We start from the raw sequence: 26,944 nt of genomic DNA, 5'->3' as shown, positions 1-26,944 counted from the left end.
TAAAACAGAACAGGTAGGTATTTAAAATGTAATTTATTGTCGGGAAAATGCTACCTAACCCTGCTCCTGATATTTAAAAAACAGCCCTCTTCAAGGCCAGCTCCAAGAATCTGTAACAAAATTGAATTATGAATGATTGATTTGTTACTTAGGGAAAAATAATACAGTTACGCAATGAAATTTTGCGACCCTTATCATTTGTCGCAAGATTCCGTCTCAAAGTTTTTTTAAGGCGGGATTCCACCAGTAAGTAAAAGTAAGTAATTATACATTTTACATACATGTAAACTACAAAGAAATTTTAACGGAAAATAGAACCAGGTTAACAACAGGCGGTCTTATCGCTAAAAAGCGATCTCTTCCAGACAACCTTTAGGTAGCAGGAAATGTAGAACTCATACAAAAGTCAACATGTAGTGCAAGGAGCTAAATATAGAGACTATTATACACAAACACACATATTACATACAAGCATTTTTACTGACTAAGCTTGTGCCGCACAATGCCGCACACTGATGGAATCTCGGGTTTAGATTTTAATTAAACGAACGTGTGCTTGGATAAATATCAAAATTGAAACATGTTAAATCCAACGTTAAATCCCTAGACTGGTCTTGAAACTTCTAGGCCCCTGTTTCACCACAGTGACCATTTGTCACCTGACAGTGACAATTCACCGTATATTGCTGGTCCAATAAGTAACACATTGCCGGTGGGTATCATCGTGACTTATCGACCCACGAATGGACAGGCAATTGTCAGGCCCCAGCCCTAGTAGCACGGTCGCATTTTTATCGTTTATCACCATGCCTGTCACGTTCTAACAAGTATGTAAGTGCGAAAGTGACGGGCATAGTGATAGTCGATAAAATGGAACCGTGCTGAGCCCGCAGGTCTAGTTGTTTACAAATTGGGAACGCGTATTCTTGTCACACATGGTTTCGGAGCAGAGGGCCTACTGCAAAGCACGTTCGACGTGTTGTCTCTCTATCACACGTACGAATTTACAAGTGCGACAGAGAGGCAACACGAAAGTGCTTCGCGGTAGGCCCTGAGTACCTAAAATTATCTCGTAGCGGTACCTGGCCGTGTGCGCCTTGCCCTCAGTGGCGCCGTAGCGCGCGTAGCACCCGCACAAAAAATGAAAACTCTTTTTTGTTTAGCGGTAGCACCGCTCGTGTCCCTAGAGGCCTAGAGGCTTTTTCTAGTTGTATACCATTGTTTTTTTTTTACGGATACAAAGAAATTATAGCTGTCGTTTTAAAATGACGCGTAACGTAAATTGTATAGGAGTAGCTTTTTGAGGGTGAGTTCTTGTGACTTTTCTCTTGTGATCTAAGCATATCTGAGAAAAGATGCTGCAGAACATGGGTTTGTGCGCCACCCTCCTCAATAGTGCTGAGGCGTAGCACCGCACCCGTGATACATACATGAATGCCAGCGTCCCCATTGCTTACAAATATGCAGACGCCCTTAAAAAGTTAAAAATAGGGGAAAGTAAATTATTATTCTCGAGAAATCACTCGCCAGCATGGGACAGCAGGTGCGTCTACAATCGCGTAAAACGTGCGAGCCATTCGAGGATTCCAGCGAAACACTATTTCAAAAAATAGAAGACGGTGTTAAGAGTAGAATAGAAGTAGAAGTTACGTACCAGAGAAAAGATTCTCAGGACAGTATTTAGGCGTGTGCGCCTTGTCGCCGGTGGCGCCGCAGCGCGGGCAGCGCAGCGCGCGCAGCACGGGACAACGCACGCGTCTGCGGTCGCGTAATATGTGCGACCCGTACCAAGATGCCGGGGAGCCGTTGTTCTTGCAAAACGCGCATTCCTGAAATTTAAAATAGGCTGTTACTGATGGCTATCTCATTCTACCGCATGGCTGCGTCCCTTGGAGTGGCCGGCGCTGGCCCATCGTGTAGAGTCGTCTCTGCTCATCGGATGAGACTTGGCTCAATAGGTAGGTAGGAGTATTGAAGATTATGCCTTACAAAAACGTCTTAATATGTACACAGCTTAATACTCTTTGGTAAATTATTTATCTATGGCTAGCTGTCACACACATGTACTCATTCATTCCGATTTCTGCTCTGATCTAGAAGCCATCTTATTTAAGTAATTTGTGTCGTCCTCTTAGATATACATATCCTAAGTTATCTAAATGATCATAACATATTTTTATCAACTGACGAAAGATTCTGTATGCTTTATATATAAAATATAAAGCTGCATAAATTTGGAGGACACGACTTTCATTTCTCCGCCCTCAACGCATCCCTGCCTAAGATTGGTAAGAACCTCGGTATCCTCTAGCACCCAGAGTGCAATAGGTTATACGGTCCCAGCAAAAAGGCCGAGAAAGAGGAAGGCGGAGAAGAGAAGACACAAATCAGTAAGTCACAACATAACCTACACACTATGTCCGAGACAAACACGTGCAACGTGACTCCTGTCTCCGGGACGCAGATTGAACGTTTGGCCGGCCCCCAGAACTATTTCTCATGGAAGTTCGCCGTCCGCATGGCGCTCATGCATGACGGATTATGGGAAATTGTGGAAAACGGGCCGACAGCAGGCGACGTTCGTGACCAGCGTGCGCTTGCCCGAATCTGCCTCTATATCAAGCCGTGTATGTACCAATATGTGAGAAATGCCAAGACTGCCAAAGACGCTTGGAAATGCTTAGCGGACGTATTCGAAGACTCCGGCTTGGTTCGTCGAGTTTTACTCCTACGACAACTTCATCGGATCGATTACGGTACGTTCTCCACTATGTCAGAGTACATTGAAGCGACAACTACGCTAGTCCAACAATTGGCTGACATCGGCAAGACTATTGAAGACAAGGAGGTTGCGGAAATACTGCTCAGCGGGCTTTCTTCAGAGTATGATTCCCTCGTGTCCAACCTGGAGACCATGAACTTGACAAGTACGCTGACCAGTGAAGTGGTACGTGCTAGGCTTCTGCAGGAGGAGTCCAGGAGGACATCGTCGGATGAGGGAACTGCACTTGCATCAATGAAAAGGACGCAGTCCAGGTGTCATTATTGCAAGAAACCGGGTCATATGAAGAAGAATTGCTTCAAGAGGAAACGAGAACGGAGGGGCTCTCCGATGTTTGTGGAGCAGGCTCTTTCTGCAACGGCTCTGGCGGTCGTTCCCAGCGATGTGATGTGTGTAGATTCAGGCGCGTCAGTGAACATTTTTAATAAAAAGGACTACTTTATTAGCTTCAAACCAGGTACTAGTTATATAATAGCGGCTAGTAAACATAAAATGAAATGTTTTGGTAAAGGTGATGTCCTTGTAGATGGAAAATTACTCTTAAAAAATGTTATGTACGTGCCAGATTGCTTAAATAATTTAATTTCAGTAAGTGAATTAATTAAAAATGATCATGTTGTGACGTTTCATAAAGATGGATGTGATATAGATCTCAAGGGTAAACGTATAGCAGCAGGTGAGTTAGTAAATGGCACTTATTGGTTGTTTAGGGATAGTGATTCGCGCAAATGGGAGAGTTCAAGGTCCTTGCAGAGGCAAGAAGCCTTGAGCTCCACAGTATTAACTGATGAGGAGCTTTTGCACTATCGATTAGGACATATCAACACTAAAGATCTGAATAGTATTAGGGATAGGGTGCCTAACCTTTTTCAATTACAGAATCAGCAGGCTGACAAGTGCGTGCCTTGTTTGGAGGGCAAGCTGCCTTCCAAACCATTTCCCAAGGCCTCCAGCACAACTGTTGACCAGCCCCTAGCCCTGATCCACACTGATGTGTGTGGTCCGCTCCCTGTCAGCTTGGGTGGCGCGAGATATCTCCTGACAATCACGGATCACTACTCAAGAAAGTCCTTCGGGTTCCTTTTGAAGAGAAAATCAGAGGTGAGTGACCGTTTCATAGAGTTTGTAACCATGGTAGAGAGGCAGCGAGGCTTACCTGTACGTTGTGTTAGATCTGATAATGGTAAAGAATTCATAAACACTAAGCTTTCAATGTTTTTTAAAAGTAAAGGGATTGTGCATCAAACTACTGTACCATATTGTCCTCAGCAAAATGCGGTGGCAGAACGCCTTAACCGCAATTTAATGAATAAAACTAGGTGCATGCTACAGCATTCAGGTCTGGACCGCCGCTTCTGGGGAGAAGCAGTGACAACTGCCATATACCTTAAAAACAGGTCTCCCACAGCAGCCTTGGATGGCAGGATTCCGGAGGAGGTGTGGACTGGGTCGAAGCTGGACCTCAGTCACCTGCGCGTTTTTGGATGCATGGCATATGCTAAGGTACAGGATGTAAAGCGAAAGAAGCTGGATGCAAAGTGTAAGCCCTATGTGTTTGTTGGATATTCAGAAACCTCTAAGGGCTACAGATTGGCTGACTGTGATGACCCTAGTAAGGTTATTATATCCAGGGATGTTGAATTCTTAGAGCAAAGGTTTTACAATTTTAATCGGAATGACATTAATAATGTCAATTTTAATTTTGAATTTCTTAATGAATTTAATTTTACAGATAATGATATTGATAATTGTGTGAATGAGAGTAGCACTGTATGTAGCAGGAATGAGAGTACTGCGACAGTTTCAGGGAGCAGGAATGAGAGTACTGTGACAGCTTTAGGGAACAGGAATGATAGTACTGTGTCAGACACAGGCAGCACTGGTGCGAGTGCTGATCCTGATGTTGCCAACATGAATGAAAGTAATGTTGGGGATGTTTGTGTGAATGAGAGTAACACAAGGGGCAAAAGCGATATTGCCAAGGTTAACCATTCTGATGGGAATGATAGTACCATGAATGAGAATGTCGTGATTTCAGTTATATACAAAATGAACATGATTATTCGTTAACATTTCCAGGTTCGGGAGACGAAAACTACTGCACGGTGAGCGAGGATGACTCTCTCGCTGACAGTCCAGCTGGTGAGGCGGACAGGTCACCGGGCGCGGGCTCTGCTCCAGGGGAAGCTGTGACGCAGACACCTGCCCCGCCGTCGACATCTGCAGGGCGTCCTGTGCGTAGTACTCGGTCTGTACTCCCTAAAAGGTACTGTGATACGGATTGGTCGCTAACGGCCACCTCTGATTCGGAACCAACTTCATTTAAAGAGGCCATGTCTAGTCCTAATGCCACTGAGTGGCACAAGGCTATGAAAGATGAGTATGACTCTTTAATGTCAAATAAAGTGTGGAAGTTGGTTGACAGGCCGAAAAATACCAATATTGTCAAGTGCAAATGGGTTTTTAAAGTGAAGAACGACGCGGCTGGTAATTTCGTTCGTTATAAAGCTCGCTTGGTAGCGAGAGGTTTCACTCAAAAAGAAGGTATAGATTTTCATGATACTTACAGCCCAGTCGTTCGCCACTCGACAATTAGGATATTGTTTAGCCTGGCAAATGAGCTTGATCTCAATATTGATCACGTAGACGTAACCACAGCATTTTTAAATGGCAATTTAGATGAAGTTATTTACATGGAGCAGCCAGAAGGTTTTAGTTCAAATAATGATAAGGTTTGTCTCTTGCAAAAGAGTATTTATGGACTAAAACAGTCTAGCCGTATGTGGAATGCGCGTATACACAAGGTCTTAAGTGATAATGGTTTTATGCAATGCAAAAGTGAACCTTGTGTATATACCATGAAGACACATAATGATTTTATAATTATTGCTCTCTATGTAGATGACTGTTATTTATTTTACCCCAAGGATAGCCAATGTAAAAATAAATTATTAAAGTTATTAGAATCAGAATTTGATATTAAAAATCTGGGTCCAATCCAGAATTATCTTGGCATCCGTGTTACTCGGGATAGGACAATTGGAACACTGACTTTAGATCAGTCGGTTTACATCAAAAATATTTTAAAAAGATTTAACATGTTAGATTGTAAGCCAGTGTCCACTCCTATGGTTCTCAATAATAAGTTACTGAAAGAAAATGTCACCTTGCAGGACGAGCAATATAAGTATAGAGAGTTGATAGGCTCCCTCATGTACCTGTCTGTTTGTACTCGTCCTGATATTGCATTTACCTGTAGCCAACTGAGTCAGTTTAATAACTGCTTTGGAAAAACGCATTGGTTAGCTGCTAAACGTTTGCTTAGGTATCTGGCTGGCACAATTAATTACGGTTTACATTATGTAAAAAGTGATCAATTGGTATTAAATGCATATACCGACGCCGATTGGGCCAATGATTGTTACGATAGGAAATCATATACAGGGTTTGTAATTAAACTTGGATCGAATGTAATTCATTGGGAATCTAGGAAGCAACAATCAGTTTCCCTTAGCTCAACTGAAAGTGAATACATGTCTATAGCTGATGTATCCAAAGATCTCTGTTTTGTAAAGCAACTTTTAACTGAATTATTACCAGATGTAAAGGTGCATATCATTGTGTATAACGATAATCAGAGTGCTCACAGAATTATTGAAAATAAAGATATTAGTCACAAAAGAACAAAACACATTGATGTGCGCTATCATTTTATTAAGGATTTAGTTCAGAAAGGTTTTATGACTGTTAAATATCTATGTACAGAGAAAATGATTGCAGATGTACTAACAAAATGTTTAAATTCAAAACAACATTGTATGTTTAGGCATCATTTATGTGTTAGGCCTTGTTAATTTTTTTTTTTTGTTTTGCTAGTAGGTACTGTTGCATTTTGGATACTAACTGTGATATTGAACTGTAATGTATGTAATATTTTTGTAGGCATGTTATGAACTGTGATAGGCATGTAATAAGGCTGTGATAAATATGTTTTGCTACTTGTTATGAATATGTTTTGTAATAGGCATGTAATAAGGATAAGGACTGTGATATGTTTGCAACTTATGTTTAATGTCGTGTAATGGTTAAAAATGATGTAATATAGAGCATAGTTGTAACCTTTTCATATTAAGTTTTTGAAGTCAAGGGGAAGTATTGAAGATTATGCCTTACAAAAACGTCTTAATATGTACACAGCTTAATACTCTTTGGTAAATTATTTATCTATGGCTAGCTGTCACACACATGTACTCATTCATTCCGATTTCTGCTCTGATCTAGAAGCCATCTTATTTAAGTAATTTGTGTCGTCCTCTTAGATATACATATCCTAAGTTATCTAAATGATCATAACATATTTTTATCAACTGACGAAAGATTCTGTATGCTAAATATATAAAATATAAAGCTGCATAAATTTGGAGGACACGACTTTCATTTCTCCGCCCTCAACGCATCCCTGCCTAAGATTGGTAAGAACCTCGGTATCCTCTAGCACCCAGAGTGCAATAAGGAGTAAAGGGACCCACTGATTACCAGTCCGCCGGACGATATTGGCCTGTCAGTTGATCGGAGGTGTCAACTTTTTGTTCTAACTGACAGGCCGATATCGTCCGGCGGACTGTTAATCAGTGGGCCCCTTAACAGGTCGAACTGTCAAAACGATTGCCCTTTTAAATAATAATTTTCTGGCGCTTTATATTAAACAAAATTAACATCCCAATTGCTGGTATGGTAAACCAGTCTTCAATCTTTTCTTTGTTGGTACCTCTACCTAGATCTGGACGTCAGCAGACAAACGTGACAATCGTTAATTGCAGTGAACGCTAATTTATAAATAAATATTGTACGTAAATTACCATTGCGGAACAATTTCTTTCTTTTTATTTGCGTAAAGGATTATTAAGAGCGAACAGGAGTGGTCATTTCTCCATACAAACGTACTCGACTGTTTCCTCCGTGGGTTTTGCAGCTAGAGCAATGATTTTTTCAACACAGATTAATATTGTCAATGATATTTGTATCGGACCGTTTTGCTTTTTTTGTTTTTTAAGGCGCTAGAGCCCTTTCAAAAATGACCAAAATGGCCTAATTGACTATGCCGCAATGAGAGGCGTGGTATTCAAAACTGATATCAATTAGCCAAAAAAGCAAAACGGTCCGAAACAGATAATTTCATAATCATTTAGATTTCCAAATTTGGTTACGATTGGTTAAGTTTTGGAAGAGGAAACAGTCGAGTACGAAACCTCGATTTTTGAGGTTTTTACGTAGGATGTTTCGCCTTGTCCTTATCGCACTAGTTTTAGGAGCCGCTCCCGTTAGCGAGACTGGTATATTTACCTAAAATATTTAAATCTCAGCTCCTGTTTCGTCTTAACCATGATCACATTGACTTCTTAAGGGTATGTAAACGTAAAAGGTGACAGTTCCGAACAACTGACAGGCTGATATCATCCGGCGAACTGGTAATCTGTGGCCTCCTTTACGCCCGCCCCTATCTATCTAGAACGACTATCAATTTTTCAGATGTTTCTAAGATATGTTTCGTTTTAATAAAATAGGTGTACGTACTTGGTGGCGGTAATTCCTGTGTTGAAAGATTAAATTTATTTACGTTAAGATTTATGCCTGCATCTTCCATTAAACACAGCTCTCATAAATCAACTCGTACACTAACCATGTGTTTCTGTGAGCGCTGCCGCTGACGACGAAGTGTGTCAACGAACGCCATGAGCAGCACGAGTTGCTGCGGCGTCAGCCCCAGCAGCGCCGCCTGCTGCAACGACAGCACTTCCTCGTAGCTCGGGTAGCATCGCCCATCTGTCAACAATACACGCGGTTAGCCACGAGCTCCCAATCTTGTTTTTAGTGCCTCTTCATACCCTATTTAACTGGTAAAGATCTAGAATCCAGAGGGTCTAGCGTCAACATCGAAATATTGGAAAATGTTATCTGCCTCTCTATTGCTATACAAAACGTACGGTGTGTAAACCCTATTAATCACCTGCGAATCTTGTTTTAATACAACAGATTATAAGCGGATACGGTTGCTTATGGAGGCCTGTACTTGTCGTTTGCCTATGGTTTTTTGGACACATAAATAACAGCAAAAAAAATCGGCTTCCTGAAATAATCATTATTTGAACTGAGGACCTTTTATTATTTAATTTTCTTTTCGGAAAGCGGATACCCAAGTATTTACTGTGTAACAAGACTTGTTATTGAAAGATAACACTCGTAAATATATCTTACGAAAGCACTTAAATAAACGTACACTAAGTAGCCAAAAAGTTGCCTTAAGTAATCAAAATCCGAACCCTGCCTAGCTAGGCTAATAACTTACACTAATCCCCAAGGCAGCTGTCCAACCAACAACGTAAAGCTACGCGCAAGTAAGTAATGTAAGTACTTAATTAGAATCCCATGTGAAGAAAGGTTGTAATTTTCTATATTGTTTTTTAATTCGGTGATCACACTGATCAACGGTAATCTGGACGTATTAAAAATGTAACAAAAATATAAAATGTTATATTTCCGACCTTTATCTAGTAGTCTATCTAACCCCTATTACATTAATTGGTTGAATTTCGCCGTATAGATAAAAATCCAGTTGTACGAGTAGGGTGCGCTCAACGCTACTCGCTGATCGCTGCCGGTTGGGGACCTGCCTTTATTTTACATATGACGCTTATTTATATATTTATATTATAAAAGATATTGTCATAGGCATAGCTATTACGAGTAAGTAACTACAAATAGTACAAATATACCTATATGAGTCAGATACATATTTTTTCTATTTAAAAATATTATAGGTACATCTTACTCATTACGTAACATAATATATTCATTTCAATGGCCAAGTTCAACTAGGAGTAATTATAATTATTTGTAACTCTATTTTGGGTTTCACGGGCCTATAAATCCCAGTCTTTTGATAGGCTTGCGTGGGGATATAGGTCCAACACGTAGAGGCCCTTTGGAGAGCTTTAATGTCATGTAGAACGCTAGCTGGGACCCGTTTACAGGTGCAATAATAAACACCCATGAACCGGTCCCAGCAGGCATTGGGACTATTGTAGAAAAAGTGAACAGTATACCGGTTTATGGATTGAAGTTTGGGTGGACAATGGGACTGGGTTATTGCAAAGATGTCGGACTATTATAATAATTATTATAATAGATATCGTTCAATAACCGCAGGCACCCTTGTAAAGAGCTCTTTGGTTCTCAACGTATAATGACGCACTACTCACAATACCTGTTCGATGTACTGATATATGTAAGACAGAATATATCCCAATTTGCGCGTATTAACTTTCCGGGCAAACTGCTTCGAGCTGCAGGGCGTCTGAGAACAGTTCCCCGTCGCATGGCACTTTCAAGAAAGAACCCACGTGTCATCGGCCCGACTTACTACGAGCACCTTCCTGCCGATCTGAGAAATGAGCCGTGTGACGAAACATTTAAGCGCAAATTGAGAAACCTTTTGTTGGATAACCCTCTGTATTCTACAGTGTGTAAATCCAATACGGGCGAATATTTAAACGGTGGTTAGCATAGGACCTAAAAAGTATATTGAGAAAGATTTTACTTAGAAATGCATTGAAAATTATAACCATACAAAATAATTCGGCCCGCAATGTAATACACCACACACGTTACGGGATACGAGCTTTTTAAAGTAACTGTCAACGCTTGTTGGCAGTTACTATGAAAAGCTCGTATCTCGTAATGTCATTATCATTTTGTTTCTTAATGTTTACAGTACATTGCTGCTCGGTACATGTGGAAAAAATTAATCACAGGGTCATAATTAAGTGTAACTTAAAAAACATCTTAATTAATGATAAGACGGGTAAATTCTATATCTGGTTTAATTTATTGCCCGTATTTGACTTACACACTGTATAAATGAGTACATGGAATTGAATTTGTAACGACGTATGTAATTTTATTTATTATTCAATTGTTGATTTGTATAATATTTAAAACATGACATTTTGTTCTTTTGTGATATTTTTATCTTTATTTGACATTTTAATGACAGTTACAAATTATTTACGTTGACATCGACTTTAATGTTAACTAGGTTTATATTCAATTGTTTTGACATGTTTTTCTTTGTACATGACGATCCTTATTGGGAGACATAATTAATCTTAATCTTATTATTTTTATTTTTAAATTTATAATGTAATTTTTGACGATCATGATGAGAAGATAAACATAATTTTGACGAATGTAGCAAATTTATAGTGTAATTTTCATCTTGAAATAAATAAATCTAAATCTAAATCTAAATCTAATTAATGTACTTGCTTACTTAAGTACTGTGGTATCGAACTACCTTCCCACCCCATTGTCATTTATGAAGTTTGAACTAAATTTGATTTGATTAAGGTTTCAATTGTTTCAAATTCAAATACCTACCTAATTATCGTATTTTGTTTTGGTTTACATATATGTAGGTATACATATATACCTATACAAACAGTTTCGGAATAGTCTAGCAAAATTATGAAGTGATTATAATACGGACCCCATGAAAATCATTAATTTAAAACATAAAATATAGATACATTTGACACAAAGTCCTGAATTCCTGATACGTTACTTTTGAATCTGACGGAAAATGTAAGGGAACAAATATATCACCTTTTTCCCTTGTAGCGACCAGCGCTGGACTTTCATGACAAGGATCTTCGTCTCGCTTCGTCAATGTCACCTGCGCTTCCAGGACAGCTGGGTCGAGCTTCACGGCGAGTAACGCGTCTGTTGAACAAGATTAAGGTTTTAAACAAATCAAACTATTAACACACTTTTTAATTAAACATATTACAGGCGCTTGAATCCACTTTTTAGTATCTCTCCATGGTTACTGTTAGTTGTCCAGGGGAAAACCAACTCTTAAAGTCCTGATTTCATGATATTTAAATATATTTAAATATGGATAGGTACTTATACTTGGTCAACCAGATCTTGACAGTAGAAAAAGGCGGAAAATCTGAAAAATGTAGGCGCGAAAGGGATATCGTCCCATAGAAAATTTGAATTTCGCGCCTTTTTTTACTGACAAGATTTGGTTGACCAGCTATACCTTACTTACCTACAATTATGCTCATCACTACAATAGTATAAAACAAAGTCGCTTCCCTGTCTGTCTGTCTGTATGTATGCTTAGATCTTTAAAACTACGCAACGGATTTTGATGCGGTTTTTTTTAATAGATAGAGTGATTCAAGAGCAAAGTTTATGTATAATTAGTTAACCCGTGCGAAGCCGGGGCGGATCGCTAGTAGGATATAAAATATTATTTGAATCTTATAAAAACTAGCCCAGTGCAAGTCTGACGCTTCAATTATCCCACAAGTGTAAATAAATAAAATAAGATAAAGTATAAATTCAACGTCCCCTACTAATCATAATATGTATATTCATTGCGTCCATGTTGGTACAAATACAGGTGAAACCTACAAAATTAAGGCACAGCATGAGACCCTTTTAGGTTATTATTATTACAAAAACTAGAACTAAAAAACCGGCCAAGTTAATTTGTTTACTTTGCATGGAACATGCCCATCTTTGGGTCACAAATATACATATGTGTACCTAATTTCAACTTAATTGGTCCAGTAGTTTTGGAGAAAATGGGCTGTGACAGACGGACAGATGGTCCTGTAAGGGTTGCGTTTTTTTCCTGTTAAGGTACGGAACCCTAAAATACACAGAAAAATCTAGTACCTACCTAGTTGAACTATTTTTGAAATTTATTTAGATTAAAGCACTCTTGTATAGAATGAGAACAGTTCTGAATCTAAATATTGTTTCAAATTTTGGTATTATATTTAATATATTTTAATTTTAATTCTTTGGTTATCTCCTTTATTAGGTAGTTTATTGCATATATGAGTACGTATGGTTGTCGTATGAGGGCTCTTGTAGAACTTTTGGAATGTTACTGGATAAATCCCCGATACTTAACTCGTTGGGAATATTTTCGGGAAAGGTATCAATTTGGAACCCTACGCAATTTCAGCAACACTTGACGAATTTTTTTACCTTTATCGAGAGGTTTGCGTCTTTTCAGAAGTCTCACTCGTGCGGAATTAAAGGGATCCTGAAACAAAACGTCGATTTGCAAAACTCATTCATAATTTAACAAGCGAAGTCAGCGTTGCCATTTCATATTATTTTCGGTATTGCGTGACTCGCTTTTTGTGAAATGGCCACCGTAGACAAAACTCCACCACGCATAATAAACATAAGTGACATTGGAAAACAAACATGTTTGCGTTATCAATTCAGAATAGGTACTTATACAATACAAAACAAATACTCTTTTCATTTCTCATGCTCTGAAAAGTTGAGTTGAGTTAATGAGTGAGATGAATTATGTTACAGAAGCAAAAACTATAGGAAATCACATATTATTTCTGATTTCATACTCCCTATGACACTTGACAATCAAGATATATACCATTGTATTACTAAAAGAAATTAAAAACTAACAATTGACATCATTCCGATTTTGGTCCATTGACTTCTTATATGTATATTACTTCGCAAAGGCACCAAGAATGGTGCCAGCACAGCGGTGTCAGTGACGGTATCTTATCAGTGTCCATCTGACATATTCCCTAACGCATAACTTACTTTCTACACATCTCGCTCGCACTAATATGCCAGTATGAGCGAAATGCATAGAAAGTAAGTTTAAGTTACGCTCACGCTAGCGAATATGTCATTGTCAAAGTCGTGGTAGATAGCCGTATACTTAGGCCTCCTGTGATCTAAATGATTGTAATCTTGGTTACGGCCCCAAATAGATTGTAGTACCCAATCTATTTGGGGCCGTAACCGGACATTGGACAATGTTATCATTTTAGTGTCTGGGATACACAAGTAGGGCGTTATTCATAAATGCGTTACCTACTGATCTGAATTAGCTATGAATCGTTTGTTTTTATCTGTCATTTTGGCATATGTAATTTGTGAGAAAGGGATAAAACATTTAATATAATCAGGCCCGTAAAGTTTTATGAATGGGGGTGGAATTTAGACCTCGGCTGTACGTGTACAGACACATTTTTGCCACACTGATCAATGATCCTATTGTAGGTATTCCTGTACAGTCAGCAGCAGGAGTTGCTAAGCGCGCGAGGTGTTCAAAATTACCTTGTCACGCTCTTATTCTCTTAACAATAAAGTCGCGTCAAGATCATTTTGAACAACTGGCCCGCTTAGCAACTTCTGCTGCTGACTGTAGTGTACCTACCTTGATTTTATTTACTATTGAATGTTTGTCCAGCTACATTCGTCTGACAATGTAAACATTATTTCACGCAGAAACAACACGTGTAAAAGATTTGTCTTCCACGTGTCACTCAAATAGATTTTTTTCGATACACTTCTGTGATTTATTATATTTCCCACCTTTCTTTCTTGGAAGTCCGAATCCTTTTCCTCGTTGTAATTGAAATTTTTTGCGCTGTCAGCTGCGCGTTAATTGGGTTAACGTAATGGACCCTATAATGGACGTGGAACCGGTAATGGGACATAAAACCACAAATCCTCTAAAATAAGTATGTAAAAGTAGTTTATAAACACTGGCAATATTTTACCATAAATAAGAGTCATAGAGCTGTTTAAGTTTGACTTTTTATTAATTTCGGTTAATTTTTAAGAAATTGGCGCCAACCCAAAAGTTGTCGTGTCACTGGAAAAAATAACCAATAAGAATTCTTAACAACTTCGCTAAGAGAGGTGAGTTCATATATTAAATTGTAATTAATTATTACTTGGTGTAAACTAGAATGTGTTTTGTTAATTGCATTTACCATGAGATAAGGTATACAACACATTATGTTGTGACTCTAGAGATGTATAAAAAATAGTAGTATTTTGCCCAATCCCATTATAGGAGCTGTAAAACTGCATACCTCCTATGATGGGATAATTTACATAATGATGCTTGCCATGGCGTAATTTCATGTTTAAACAATACAGAAGTATAATGTAGTTACTCGTACGAACTATGTCAGGAGGTCTTCTCGGACTTCGGATAAATTAATATCGTTTTTACAAAATTTTATTTAACTTGCCCTGTTAGTTTGTATCATGGACTAACCTATTAGGACTCGCAATCGCCATTTTGAGTAGCGTACCCCGGAAGAAAACATTTTTTTTGTATTAGACTTAGATGGCGTCGGTCATTCAGCGGGCTGTAGGTTGTGTAGCCCATTCCGCAAGAGGGCGCTGCCACTAGAAGAGTTGTAGACGTTGTAGTTGTTAAGGTGTAGTTCTTAGTTTTTCTTAAACGAATGGATAGATGGCGCAATAATTTTAATATTAGGTAGCTGGTCAACCAAATCTTGTCAGTAAAAAAAGGCGCGAAATTCAAATTTTCTATGGGACTACATTTTTCAAATTTGCCGCCTTTTTCTACTGTCAAGATCTGGTTGACCGAGTATACTACCGCATCATTTGCGTTTCTATGTGTGAACAGCGCATCTGTACACGTGTCATTGTGTGAGTTAGTTGTTATTATTATAATTAGGGCTGACTTTCGTTTTTTGTCACAGATAGCAATCAAATGTATGTTTTAGATAAAAATGGTCTTCACAGCAAGATGTGTTGTCGTTAATTGTGTAAACACTAGCAGAAATAGTGACTGCAAATTTTATAGATTTCCAAAAGTAGTGTGGAAACAAGAACACGCAATAAATGGATAATTGCCGTAAGGAGAAAAAAAGTAAGTCACCTAACCTAACCTCTAAAATCATACCTTCCTTAAATACGCAAAAATTTGATTTATGTTGTAAACGTATCAAGTTTTAACGGTGAATTATTTTGTTATAGTCCCGATGGCACTCAAAACCGGACGACAGAATTTGCAGTGCTTACTTTATTGTTGGTAGAAAGGCTGATGAAAGTGATGAACAAGCCAGTCCCAGCTATGTTCCAAGAATCGAGACAAATCAAGACGGATTGACGAAAATGCGGCAATATCGAGGTTCCAACGTTATATGGAACGAAGAAACGCGAAAAAATAGAAGCTGTTAGTGCTATTAATACAACTAATACAAGTGACTTTGAATTGCTGGAAAATAGTGTTAGTGTGACTTCAAAATATTGATAGTGAATGTCAAGTGGACCTGTATACAGGTGTACAAAATCCAGGAAAGACGTTTACGTGCAACAGGTACATATTTTATGGTAAAAAAACGTGATGCCGAAGTTCAAACAGAAATATGTAGATATCAGTACCAGTGTACGAAGATTATTAAGCATTTTTTACAGCACATTTATAACTCCCGTAACTATGCCAACCTTACTCTGCGTGGTACAATTACTGTCGGTGGTGACACGAGCACGCTCGATCAAAAATTGCTGACGGTTAAAAGGTTAATTGTTGGGTACTAGTAAACCTGCAACCACCTATATTTTCAAACAAATAAAACAACAGTTATTTTTACAATATTTACATTATTTAAAAAGCTATTAAAACATTGCATTTTTATTTAAATTTGTTTTTATTTCACACATAAAACCTGTAAATATTATGTGACTTTTCATGCCTGAAGGACCCTTATGCACATGGAGCATAAGGAACCACAGGCATTGACCACCACATATTTATAACATGGGCCCGTGGACCTATGAAAATGTGTCAGTCAGGTTAGGGTTTAATATGTCCAAGCACTGGACTGATCAACATTTTTATAAGTCTAATGTACAGTCAAGTCAAGTACAATGGATTAAGGTTAAGAAATGCATACATATTTATGAACTCTACTGTACATACCATTAGTCATATTCCTTTATTTCAGTCACATGCATAAACTTACAGCTAAGGATGCCAAAACGCTTATGTGGTAGGGACAATACATACATCAGAATCAAACATAGTCTAAAGCTAAAGATTATTAAAACAAAACAAAAACAATCAAATAAGGTCAGGTTAATATTTAGGTATGCTAGGATTCTAAGATATAAAAATGTTGAGTTCCTTACTTACAGGCCTTCCAGCTAGGTATGCGTATTGCAAATTTTCACAAAGCGTGATACTGCAATATTCAGCTTTACTATACATATAAAAAAAACAGTAATAAACATTTTGAGTTAACAACATTTAAACATATTATTTTACTTAATACTACTACTACATACTACTATTTGAAAAGTTAATTACCTAACATTGTATTGATTATATTTTTTCTGTAAAACTACGCTTTGGCTGGTTTTTCTCACTCAAAGTTTGGTTTGTTCTTGTAGAATACAAGAGCCGTAGATAATGAGCGAAGTAAAATTATTCACTTATTAAAATTGCTGCTTTAATAAAGTCTTTGTCTCTGTCTACTCTTACTATACAACTACCTTTTGGTGAATATATAAAGAGATCATACATAGTCATACCAGTGACATACATTTGCACTTGGATTTGGGTATAAGTTAATATGGTTTGCTTCTTTTTAATTCTGGTTGATCATTCACAAACTGCGAATATTGCACATTATGACATTACATTTTTGTTTATCAAAATCTGCAATAGGTGGTTTTTACAACATACAGGACATTTAACTTCTACTAACACTGACACATTCATCGCATATAACAACACCATCTACACTAGTGCACAACCAAGGCTGATCTTTGCTAACAATCACTCCGACACAAGAAATTCTTAGTCTCCTCGCCGAGTACCACTCTTCAGACATTGATTGTTCTATTGTGTCACTACAGAATTTAAAAATGTCTTTATCTGCCAACGCAACATTTGCTTCATAAAAGTTTTTCTAATGTTTTTTCTATGACTAAAAAAAATTTTTCTATGACTTTTTAGTCTAGCTTCACTTTTGTACACATCAAACTCTTTTCTAAAAATACTAAAGTTTTCAAGACATGTAACACATTCTTCTTTTTGAATATTAATATCAGTCTGTTCTACTAAATTTTCCGACAACCTTGCTAACGGAAATTTCAATATCTTCTGTACAATTTATTTCAGCAACTTCCAGTACACGTTTCAAGGCACAATCTTCCTTTAAATCTGTGACATCGAACTGAAAAGGTTCACACTTGTGTTTCTTTGATGTAGGATACATTTCGTGGAAGTATCTCCCTTTGGAATACTTTTCGTTCGTAAATTGTCGAACACTTGGCTTGCCCCATTTTTGTTCCTGGCTGGTTTAGGTGGAACTCTCTTCATGATTGATGTAGTAAATTAGTGCTGCAATGCTGCTTGAATTTGCCACTTTTGTTATAAACAATCGCATGTTACTCTAGTAACATGACGATTGATATTACGAATTAAGGCTGTCTTATACGCTGTCGCCGTCACAGAGGCTTGACGAACCACTCGGGCTTTGATTATGTAGCTCCTGTCGCCTTGCCAGATGTCTTGCACCTCCAGTACGTGCCGGTAACGACCAAATTTCATGGGTTATGGCACGAAAAACCCTGTTCCCGTCAGAAGCACGTTCATTTTAACTGAAAACCACAATGCTAATGTAATTGTCAATACAGCCGTCGTCCAAATATGTCGAATAATTATACTGTAATATCATTAGATTTCATTGAAATTATTACGATGTTTACTTACTTCACGTTTGAAAGTTTTCTGACAGAATATCTCAAAGTTGCGCTCGCTAGGACAGAGAGTCATACTATCTTTGTCTTACACTAGTACTATCACCCAAAAGAAAAGGATGAGTATAGTTTTTTTTGTTCCTATTTACTGATCTATACCTATATTCGATTTTTCAAAGATATCTTTGATACGTCAAATACGTAAAGGCGTATCCAGATTAGTCAATTTTTCACCAATCTGGAAGGGAAGGGAATCGAATCAGGAGGTGCGGACGCAAACGGCAATTTGGCTCACTGATTCGATTGCCCGATCAAATCAGGAGGTGCGGACACAAAAATGCCAATTTTCGAAGCTAGTATCTATGGAATGCTAGGATCTGTACGTACTTTTTACAATCTGATCAAATTCTCGTGTCGAATCAGGCCGTGCGGACGCAAATACCAATTTGATTCCCCGATCACATCAGCAGGTGCGGACACAAAAATGACAAATTTCATAGTAGAATGCAAATTGGTGATTTAATTTCTGTACGTGTGGACGCTAGGCAAGATAAGATTGGCCAAATATTTTCCTGAACAAATCGACTGATTTGATCAGTCCCGTCTGGATACCCACTAATTGGCCAATCTCATTTAGCATCCACACGTAGGTACACAAATTAAATCACCAATTTGCATTCCATAGATAATTACTGTGAAAATTGGCATTTTTGTGTCCGCACCTGCTTATTTGATCGGGGAATCAAATTGGTATTTGCGTCCGCTCGGCCTGATTCGATCGGAGAATTTTATCAGACTGGCGAAAAATTGACTAGTCTGGATACGCCTTTATGCATTACTTACCTTTTTAGGGTTCCGTACCCAAAGGGTAAAAACGGGACCCTATTACTAAGACTCCGCTGTCCGTCCGTCCGTCTGTCACCAGGCTGTATCTCACGAACCGTGATAGCTAGACAGTTGAAATTTTCACAGATGATGTATTTCTGTTGCCGCTATAACAACAAATACTAAAAACAGAATAAAATAAAGATTTAAGTGGGGCTCCCATACAACAAACGTGATTTTTGACCGAAGTTAAGCAACGTCGGGCGGGGTCAGTACTTGGATGGGTGACCGTTTTTTGCTTGTTTTGCTTTATTTTTAGGGTTCCGTAGCCAAATGGCAAAAAACGGAACCCTTATAGATTCGTCATGTCTGTCTGTCTGTCCGTCTGTCTGTCCGTCCGTATGTCACAGCCACTTTTCTCCGAAACTATAAGAACTATACTGTTGAAACTTGGTAAGTAGATGTATTCTGTGAACCGCATTAAGATTTTCACACAAAAATAGAAAAATAACAATTAATTTTTGGGGTTCCCCATACTTCGAACTGAAACTCAAAAAATTTTTTTTCATCAAACCCATACGTATGGGGTATCTATGGATAGGTCTTCAAAAATGATATTGAGGTTCCTAATATCATTTTTTTCTAAACTGAATAGTTTGCGCGAGAGACACTTCCAAAGTGGTAAAATGTGTGTCCCCCCCCCCCCCTAACTTCTAAAATAAGAGAATGATAAAACTAAAAAAAATATATGATGTACATTACCATGTAAACTTCCACCGAAAATTGGTTTGAACGAGATCTAGCAAGTAGTTTTTTTTTTAATACGTCATAAATCGCCTAAATACGGAACCCTTCATGGGCGAGTCCGACTCGCACTTGGCCGCGTTGATGGTGCGGAACCCTCCGTGCGCGAGTCCAACTCGCACTTGTTACATATGTTGAGTATAATATTTGAGGTTGTCATGGTACCCAGTGTAAATAAATATGTCAATAAAAAAATAGAACTTTATCAAATATGTTACAAATAGGTAAAAATACTTTTCTCCAATATGCTCGGAAATGTTCACCTTATTGTAGCAAAAATAGTACGGGAAGATCTTCGTTATTGTCAAACTCTAATTTAAAAAAATCAAACTATCGCTGTCCTTTTCTAGCGGACGGGAAGTAAAAAAACACTACAGTAATAACTTATTACTGTAGTGTTTTTTACTTTTTAAAAATAAAAAACGTAAACAGCCAATTATTATAGCCGCGAGCCGCGTCTACACGACCCGATCAGCTATCATTTCAAGCTATAGGATAGAGTGAGATAGTAAGCCTTTCATGTCTCGTTCTTACAAGACCGTTGTGCTCGTGTCTGATCGTGCGAATACTGCTTAATAAAATCAAAGATTATTTTTATATATTTTTTAAGGATCTAAATCCGTGTTAATATTAAAGCTTTTATAGTTTGTCAAAGGACTATCTCATTTCAAACATAGACAGAGAGAATCATACTATCTTTGTCTTACTCTAGTACTAGCACCCAAAAGAATAGGATGGGTATAGTTTTCCTGGTTCTTACTAACTGACAAATTGGTTTGACCAACTATATTGCACAATTATATTGAATGAACGAATATTGAATGGTACTGAATGGCCGAATAAGTTTGTGCCTTTAACTTTTAAAAATTAATTAGAGGGGAATTGTTTTTGACATTCTTGATGTGAAGGTTCGATTTGAGTGATGCTTGATGCTTAAATAATTATTATTTGAGCTTATTTCCTCGCATGTTTGGAGAAAAGCACTATATATGCCTCGGCAGGAATAGCTATTCGTGGATTCGTCTTCTTTGTCGGACTCCGCTTCGCGTCGTCCGACAAAATCGAAACTCATCCACGAATTGCTCTTTCCCGGCCTCTGCAATAATGTACTATAAATGTAATGTATCGTGTTACCGCGCGTCGGTAACATTAATATTATGTGACAGAAAAATGTATTACGAGTTATTAAAATTAGTAAGACATCGCTAATGCTATTATATTTATATTTTATATGAATGAATATATTTATATTTTTTTAATATCAAACATCCAAAAAAAATGCGTCAAATGAAACGAATTCAGTACGGGGTATGGTCGAAGCGCCATCTCACGAAATATATTATCAACATTGAGGCAAGACGAGAGCATGACGATAGTTGTCATTCCAACCCGTCACATGGCATTGATACAGAATCACACTTATTGCAACATTTGACACTACTAGAGACATCTGCTATACTTTTGGGAACTAAATATAAAGTCACGCTACTCAAAATGGCGATTGCGGGTCCTATAGGTTAGTCCATGGTTTGTATACAGGGTGGATTTTCTTTTTGGGTCAGTGAGGGTAGCTACCAGATCCCGTGCTGCGACGAGAAAACGGTCTTAGAAAACCTTCCCTCGATTTCAAATTAATGAAGATTGGCTTTTACAGATTTTGGAAAAAACATACAGGGTGCGAGAAAAAGGTAATTTTTGACAATCTTTTTTTTGATGCCAATCGATCCCATTCCTATTGAGGATCAAAAGCTTGTATGGAGCTAAAAAAAATTCCGGCTAGAAAAGCCACAAATCGAGGAAAACTTTTCCCATACAATTTGTATGAAAATCAAAACTTTTATTTTTCACATGCTATTTTTCTATGACAATTGATTCCATTCTTATCTAGTATCAATAGTTTCTTTGGGGTCAACTTACGATAATGTACTAAAAAGCCACAAATTAGTAAAAACTTTTTCCATTGACCCCAAAAAAACTATTGATACTGGATAGGAATGGAATCGATTGGCATACAAAAATAGCATGTGAAAAATATAAGTTTTCATTTTCATACAAATTGTATGGGAAATGTTTTCCTCGATTTGTGGCTTTTCTAGCCGGAATTTTTTTTTGTTCCATACAAGCTTTTGATCCTCAATAGGAATGGGATCGATTGGCATCAAAAAAAAAGTTTGTCAAAAATTACCTTTTCCTCGCACCCTGTATGTTTTTTCCAAAATCTGTAAAAGCCAATCTTCATTAATTTGAAATCGAGGGAAGGTCTTCTAAGACCGTTTTCTCGTAGCAGCACGGGATCTGGTAGCTGCCCTCACTGACCCAAAAAGAAAATCCATCCTGTATTAGTTAGTGTGGTTCAAATCTTGGAAATGGCATTTGAGCCACTTTCGGATTTCCGATTGAGTTGAAATTTTGGATACGTATGCAAATCGGATGACAATGCAATCGGGTGACAAAAATGACTAATAACTAGTTTTTTGCCAAAAACTTATTCCCTATTCCAATATCTTATACTGATAGGGTATGCCCATTATAGGGGGCCCATTACTGGATCCACGTCCATTACCGGGGTTCCATTACTGGAGCTTTGGTGTCCATGACTGGAGAAAAAAACCATACTTTTAATTTATTAATTATGTGGAAACTAACTGCAGTATCTTTGATACAACAGGCCTGAAACATGAAAGAAGGATAGGATATTCATCTTTTAACAAGCTAAGCGGTAGAACTTTTACATGTATCAGGGAAATATCACAAATACTCAAAATTTCCTCTTAAATGTCCCATGACTGGTGCCGTTACTATAATTCATTTCATATAAATTTTTAGGTACCTATATGATTTAGGTATTTCCTTACCTAAGTATAAATTTAAACACGATTTTTAAACCTGACTCATTTTACAATAAATTTAATAAAGGTTTCAATACAAGTTTAAGATTATAAAAAAGGTTTTGTATAAGGCAAATAATTCCTGCAAAGATTTTCTCGAGGGATTGGGTCAATAACTACCTACTTATTTTAGAATGAGTATTAATAAAAGAAATAGGACTTAAAGAGTTTAAAGCTATATTTTCTTGCTAGACCACTAGTATAGGTAAGTACATATGTTCAATACTTTTACTTCTTAAAAGCTGTACGATGAAAGCTAAGTAAATTGTATCTGTCACCGTAAAATTGTAAACACTCGTCAGTTTATAATCTTGCTAGTTAAATTATAAACTGACGGTAGGGAGATTATAAACTAACCTAACCTACGTTAGATTGTAAACTAACGGGTTCACAATAATCTTGCTAGTTAAATTATAAACTGACGGTAGGGAGATTATAAACTAACCTAACCTAACCTACGTTAGATTGTAAACTAACGGGTTCACAATTTTACGGTGTCATATCCAAACAGATAACTTTTATCGCTGGGTGAGAATACGTTTGTGCCACGTACGTTTGTGTACGCTACTTACATTGGTTTACAGGAGATCGAAAAGAAGCAAAAAAAGTAATTTCTCGAAAAGTTTTACATTTAGGAAATATTGAACTTATTTATCATTTAGGCACATATGTCTACTATTTATAGTACTACTAAACAAATATTGTGAATATAGTGGTAATCATGCAATAAAAGCACTTTTATTATTGCCACATCCGTTTTTGATGAGTAAATGTTAAACATACAATGTGGGTCATTCTCTCATTTCGTGCAAATCGGTGAGATTCTCTCGATTTGTAATTTTTCTTTTAAATGGTAAACTTTTGAGTTTCGTCAATTTGTGGATTCATTTATTAACATTTTTCTGCTAAAGGCACCTTTGTAACGTTATTACTTTTCATTTAATAAGGCTACTGGTAATGAACTACGCGCTGGTAATGAATTCAGCCGAGATGGTAATTTTATAAGTGGACGGTAATGAAACAAACTTATGAAATCGAACATAAAAAAACTGTATTTCAAGAAAATTAACACCAATTAAAATCAACAATATTAAAAACATGTGTCTTAAGCACTGCGGAGATGATCAAACCGACTTGACATACACTTGGAGTTGACAATCTCAACTTATAATGTTCAAGCTAGATGGTACATTTACCATTTACTTATCATCATTATAAGTCGAGATTGTTAACCCCAAGTGTTTGTTAAGTCGGTTTGATCATCTGCGCACCATATCACATAAAACATAGTTTTCAAATTTTCAAAAATTAGCATAGACAAATATATTTAAATCATTCGCGTTTTGTACCTATGTAATTTTTTTTTATCGTTTTAACCCTATAGTGTGGGGTGTCGTTGGATAGGTCTTTAAAAATAAATAGGAGTTTGCAAACAACATTTTTTGATAAAGTGAATCATTTCGGAAATAATAATTTAGAAAGAATAAAAAACGGTTATTCCTTCTAACTTTTGAAAAATCGATCCAAAAAATATGAAAAAAATCATAAAAATAGTGTTTAATAAACTAATTCAAACAAAATTAAAGCAAACTTGATAAGTTAAGCCGTTTATGAGTTATCGCTAATAGTCTTCCCTTCTTATTTTATTTAAAAGCCTGGCAACCCTTATTTGTGACCGGATTTTCGCAAGAAACCCTATAACCACATAATAGTGACCGGAAAAAGATAGGCAACCTAGTTGATTTATATTGTACAAGTTGTATACTTTCCATTGGAACTTATTTCGTTTGTCAGACAGATCGGTGAAATTTGAAGAAAAAAATTTTTTTTTCAAAAAATAATTAAAAATAGTCTTGACCATATTTCTTTAAGCAACCCTATTTATTTATGTTCAGGAACATATTTTCTTTCATAATATGTAAGTTTCATCCGTCAGACATATCGGTGAAGCTCGACCATCTTAGACTACAAAGGCTCCCCGGTTGGGCTCCCCTATTATCATATACAGTTTTAAATGTTATAACAACGTAATATTTATAATAACTAAGCCTCTTTCCATTAAATGCATTGCCTCGAATATATTATCATTACCTTCTTAAGTCATTCATTACCTTCCCCAGTAAAATTGGAAGGAAAAGAAGTGAATGAAACCGATATGAATGAAGTTTTGGAAGTTTTTGTCGCCTACATCAGTTGGCATCGGACCTTAATTTTGTAGAATAAACCATCTGAAAGGCGACACTAAAACACTTCATTACGTATAATTATAATAATGTACACTTGCTACTTACTGTATAAATCATGCGATGGCGATGAAGACTAACGAGAACCACACTCCTTCCCGACCCGAGAGATCGTATATATTTTCGCTAACAGCGGCACACGGGCGTCCGCTACGAGATCACGCGGCCAACTGACTGACGAACAATGTGTTGCATCGACGGTAGGCGCTATATACCCTCGCTATATAGCAAAATATAGCTAATCTATTTCTCGCGTCGGTAATGAAGAAATTACTTGAACCATACACTTATAAGGCTGTATAGTTTTTATTATTTATTTCTAGCTTCTAATATTATACGATTTAAAACATAACTAAATAAGTCATTTATTGAACAAACAACGAATTTTCTATTTGTAGTATCTTAAGGTTAAAATGTAGGTCAAAGTTATATCTTCACGCGTTACATGTAGAGATGAATGAAAAAATTGGGTGTTAATTGTACATATAAAGAAAATACATACCTTTTTAGAATTGTTAATTGGAGAGACATATACTTTAGGCCCTATGTTACAACCTTGCATTAACAGATATTTGAAAACGCCACCACATTTTTGGTAAATTTCCGAAAACACCGATTTGCACGAAATGCGAGAACGACCCATGTATGATATGACACAAAAGTTTTGGATATGTCACATTTTTGTGATAATTTTCTGTTAACAGAGTGTAATTATCCTATAGTAAAATGCGGATATGGCACAACACTTTTGAAAAATAATATGTTTTTTCAAAAACCGATTAGTGTCAATTATAGCATATTTTTTGTTATTTTAGAAATCATTAAAGAACGATTTTGCCCAAAAATGGATATGGCACAAAAGTATTCTCAGCCGGCGTTAAACTGTCCACAGGAAAGACGCCCGTTTTCCGGTACGTTTTTGACCCGATTACAGTATGCGGTTCTTCAAACATGGAACGTCCAGGTTTTGGCACTACAACGCGCATGTGCCATAGTTCGTTTTTTAGGGTTCCGTACCCACAGGGTAAAAACGGGATCCTATTACTAAGACTCCGCTGTCCGTCCGTCCGTCCGTCCATCCGTCCGTCCGTCCGTCCGTCCGTCCGTCCGTCTGTCACCAGGCTGTATCTCACGAACCGTGATAGCTAGACAGTTGAAATTTTCATAGATGATGTATTTCTGTTGCCGCTATAACAACAAATACTAAAAACAGAATAAAATAAAGATTTAAGTGGGGCGGGGTCAGTACTTGGATGGGTGACCGTTTTTTTGCTTGTTTTCTCTATTTTTTGTTGATGGTGCGGAACCCTCCGTGCGCGAGTCCGACTCGCACTTGGCCGGTTTTTTAGCATTAGAAAGAACTTGAAAGAAGGTAAGCGATCTTGACATGTCTCTTAATTGAAAAACGCTTTTTAAAAATCAGTGAAAGCAGAAGAATATAAATGATCGTATTAGATTCATAATTGTTACATATTTGCCGTAACTTATTTTTAAAATGTGTTTTTCAATTAAAAGACACATCAAGATTGTTTACCTTATTTCTAATGCTAAAAAAAACGAACTATAGTACACTACATAATAAGTTGCACGCCAAATATTATTTTCGAGAAAATCTAGAAAGTCATCGATAAAGGTTAAGCTATAGGTACTATAAGACAGTCAAATTCGTAAATTACGGTAGGTACTTACCTTTTCAGATGAATATGGAATTATATCTTGGGAAGTTTCACTATTATTGATTTTTGGATTTAAATCATAGGTTGCAGCTGCAAACACTTCCATTTTTTTATTCCTAAACAAAATTACAA

The 26,944-nt window shown here is 37.1% G+C and overlaps 1 protein-coding gene across 2 annotated transcripts; it reads right to left on the bottom strand.

The window, feature by feature from the left end:
- LOC134652904 (uncharacterized) lies at positions 1–26,944 on the bottom strand. Of its 2 annotated transcripts, none has more exons than XM_063508138.1 (6): positions 26,826–26,944; positions 12,848–12,905; positions 11,444–11,563; positions 8,463–8,605; positions 1,655–1,829; positions 1–110 (listed from the first exon to the last, which is right to left on the bottom strand). In XM_063508138.1, exons 1-6 carry the CDS (start codon positions 26,916–26,918, stop codon positions 91–93), a joined length of 609 nt encoding a protein of 202 aa, XP_063364208.1. In that variant the 5' UTR covers positions 26,919–26,944; the 3' UTR covers positions 1–90. The 2 variants fall into 2 exon arrangements, with proteins under 2 accessions (XP_063364208.1, XP_063364209.1); XM_063508139.1 differs by having other exon boundaries at positions 11,444–11,560.

Source organism: Cydia amplana, chromosome 12, assembly GCF_948474715.1.
Source record: "Cydia amplana chromosome 12, ilCydAmpl1.1, whole genome shotgun sequence".
Lineage (NCBI taxonomy): Eukaryota > Metazoa > Arthropoda > Insecta > Lepidoptera > Tortricidae > Cydia > Cydia amplana.
The sequence above is the reverse complement of the archived record's forward strand: the minus strand, read 5'-3'. Positions and strand labels throughout refer to the sequence as shown.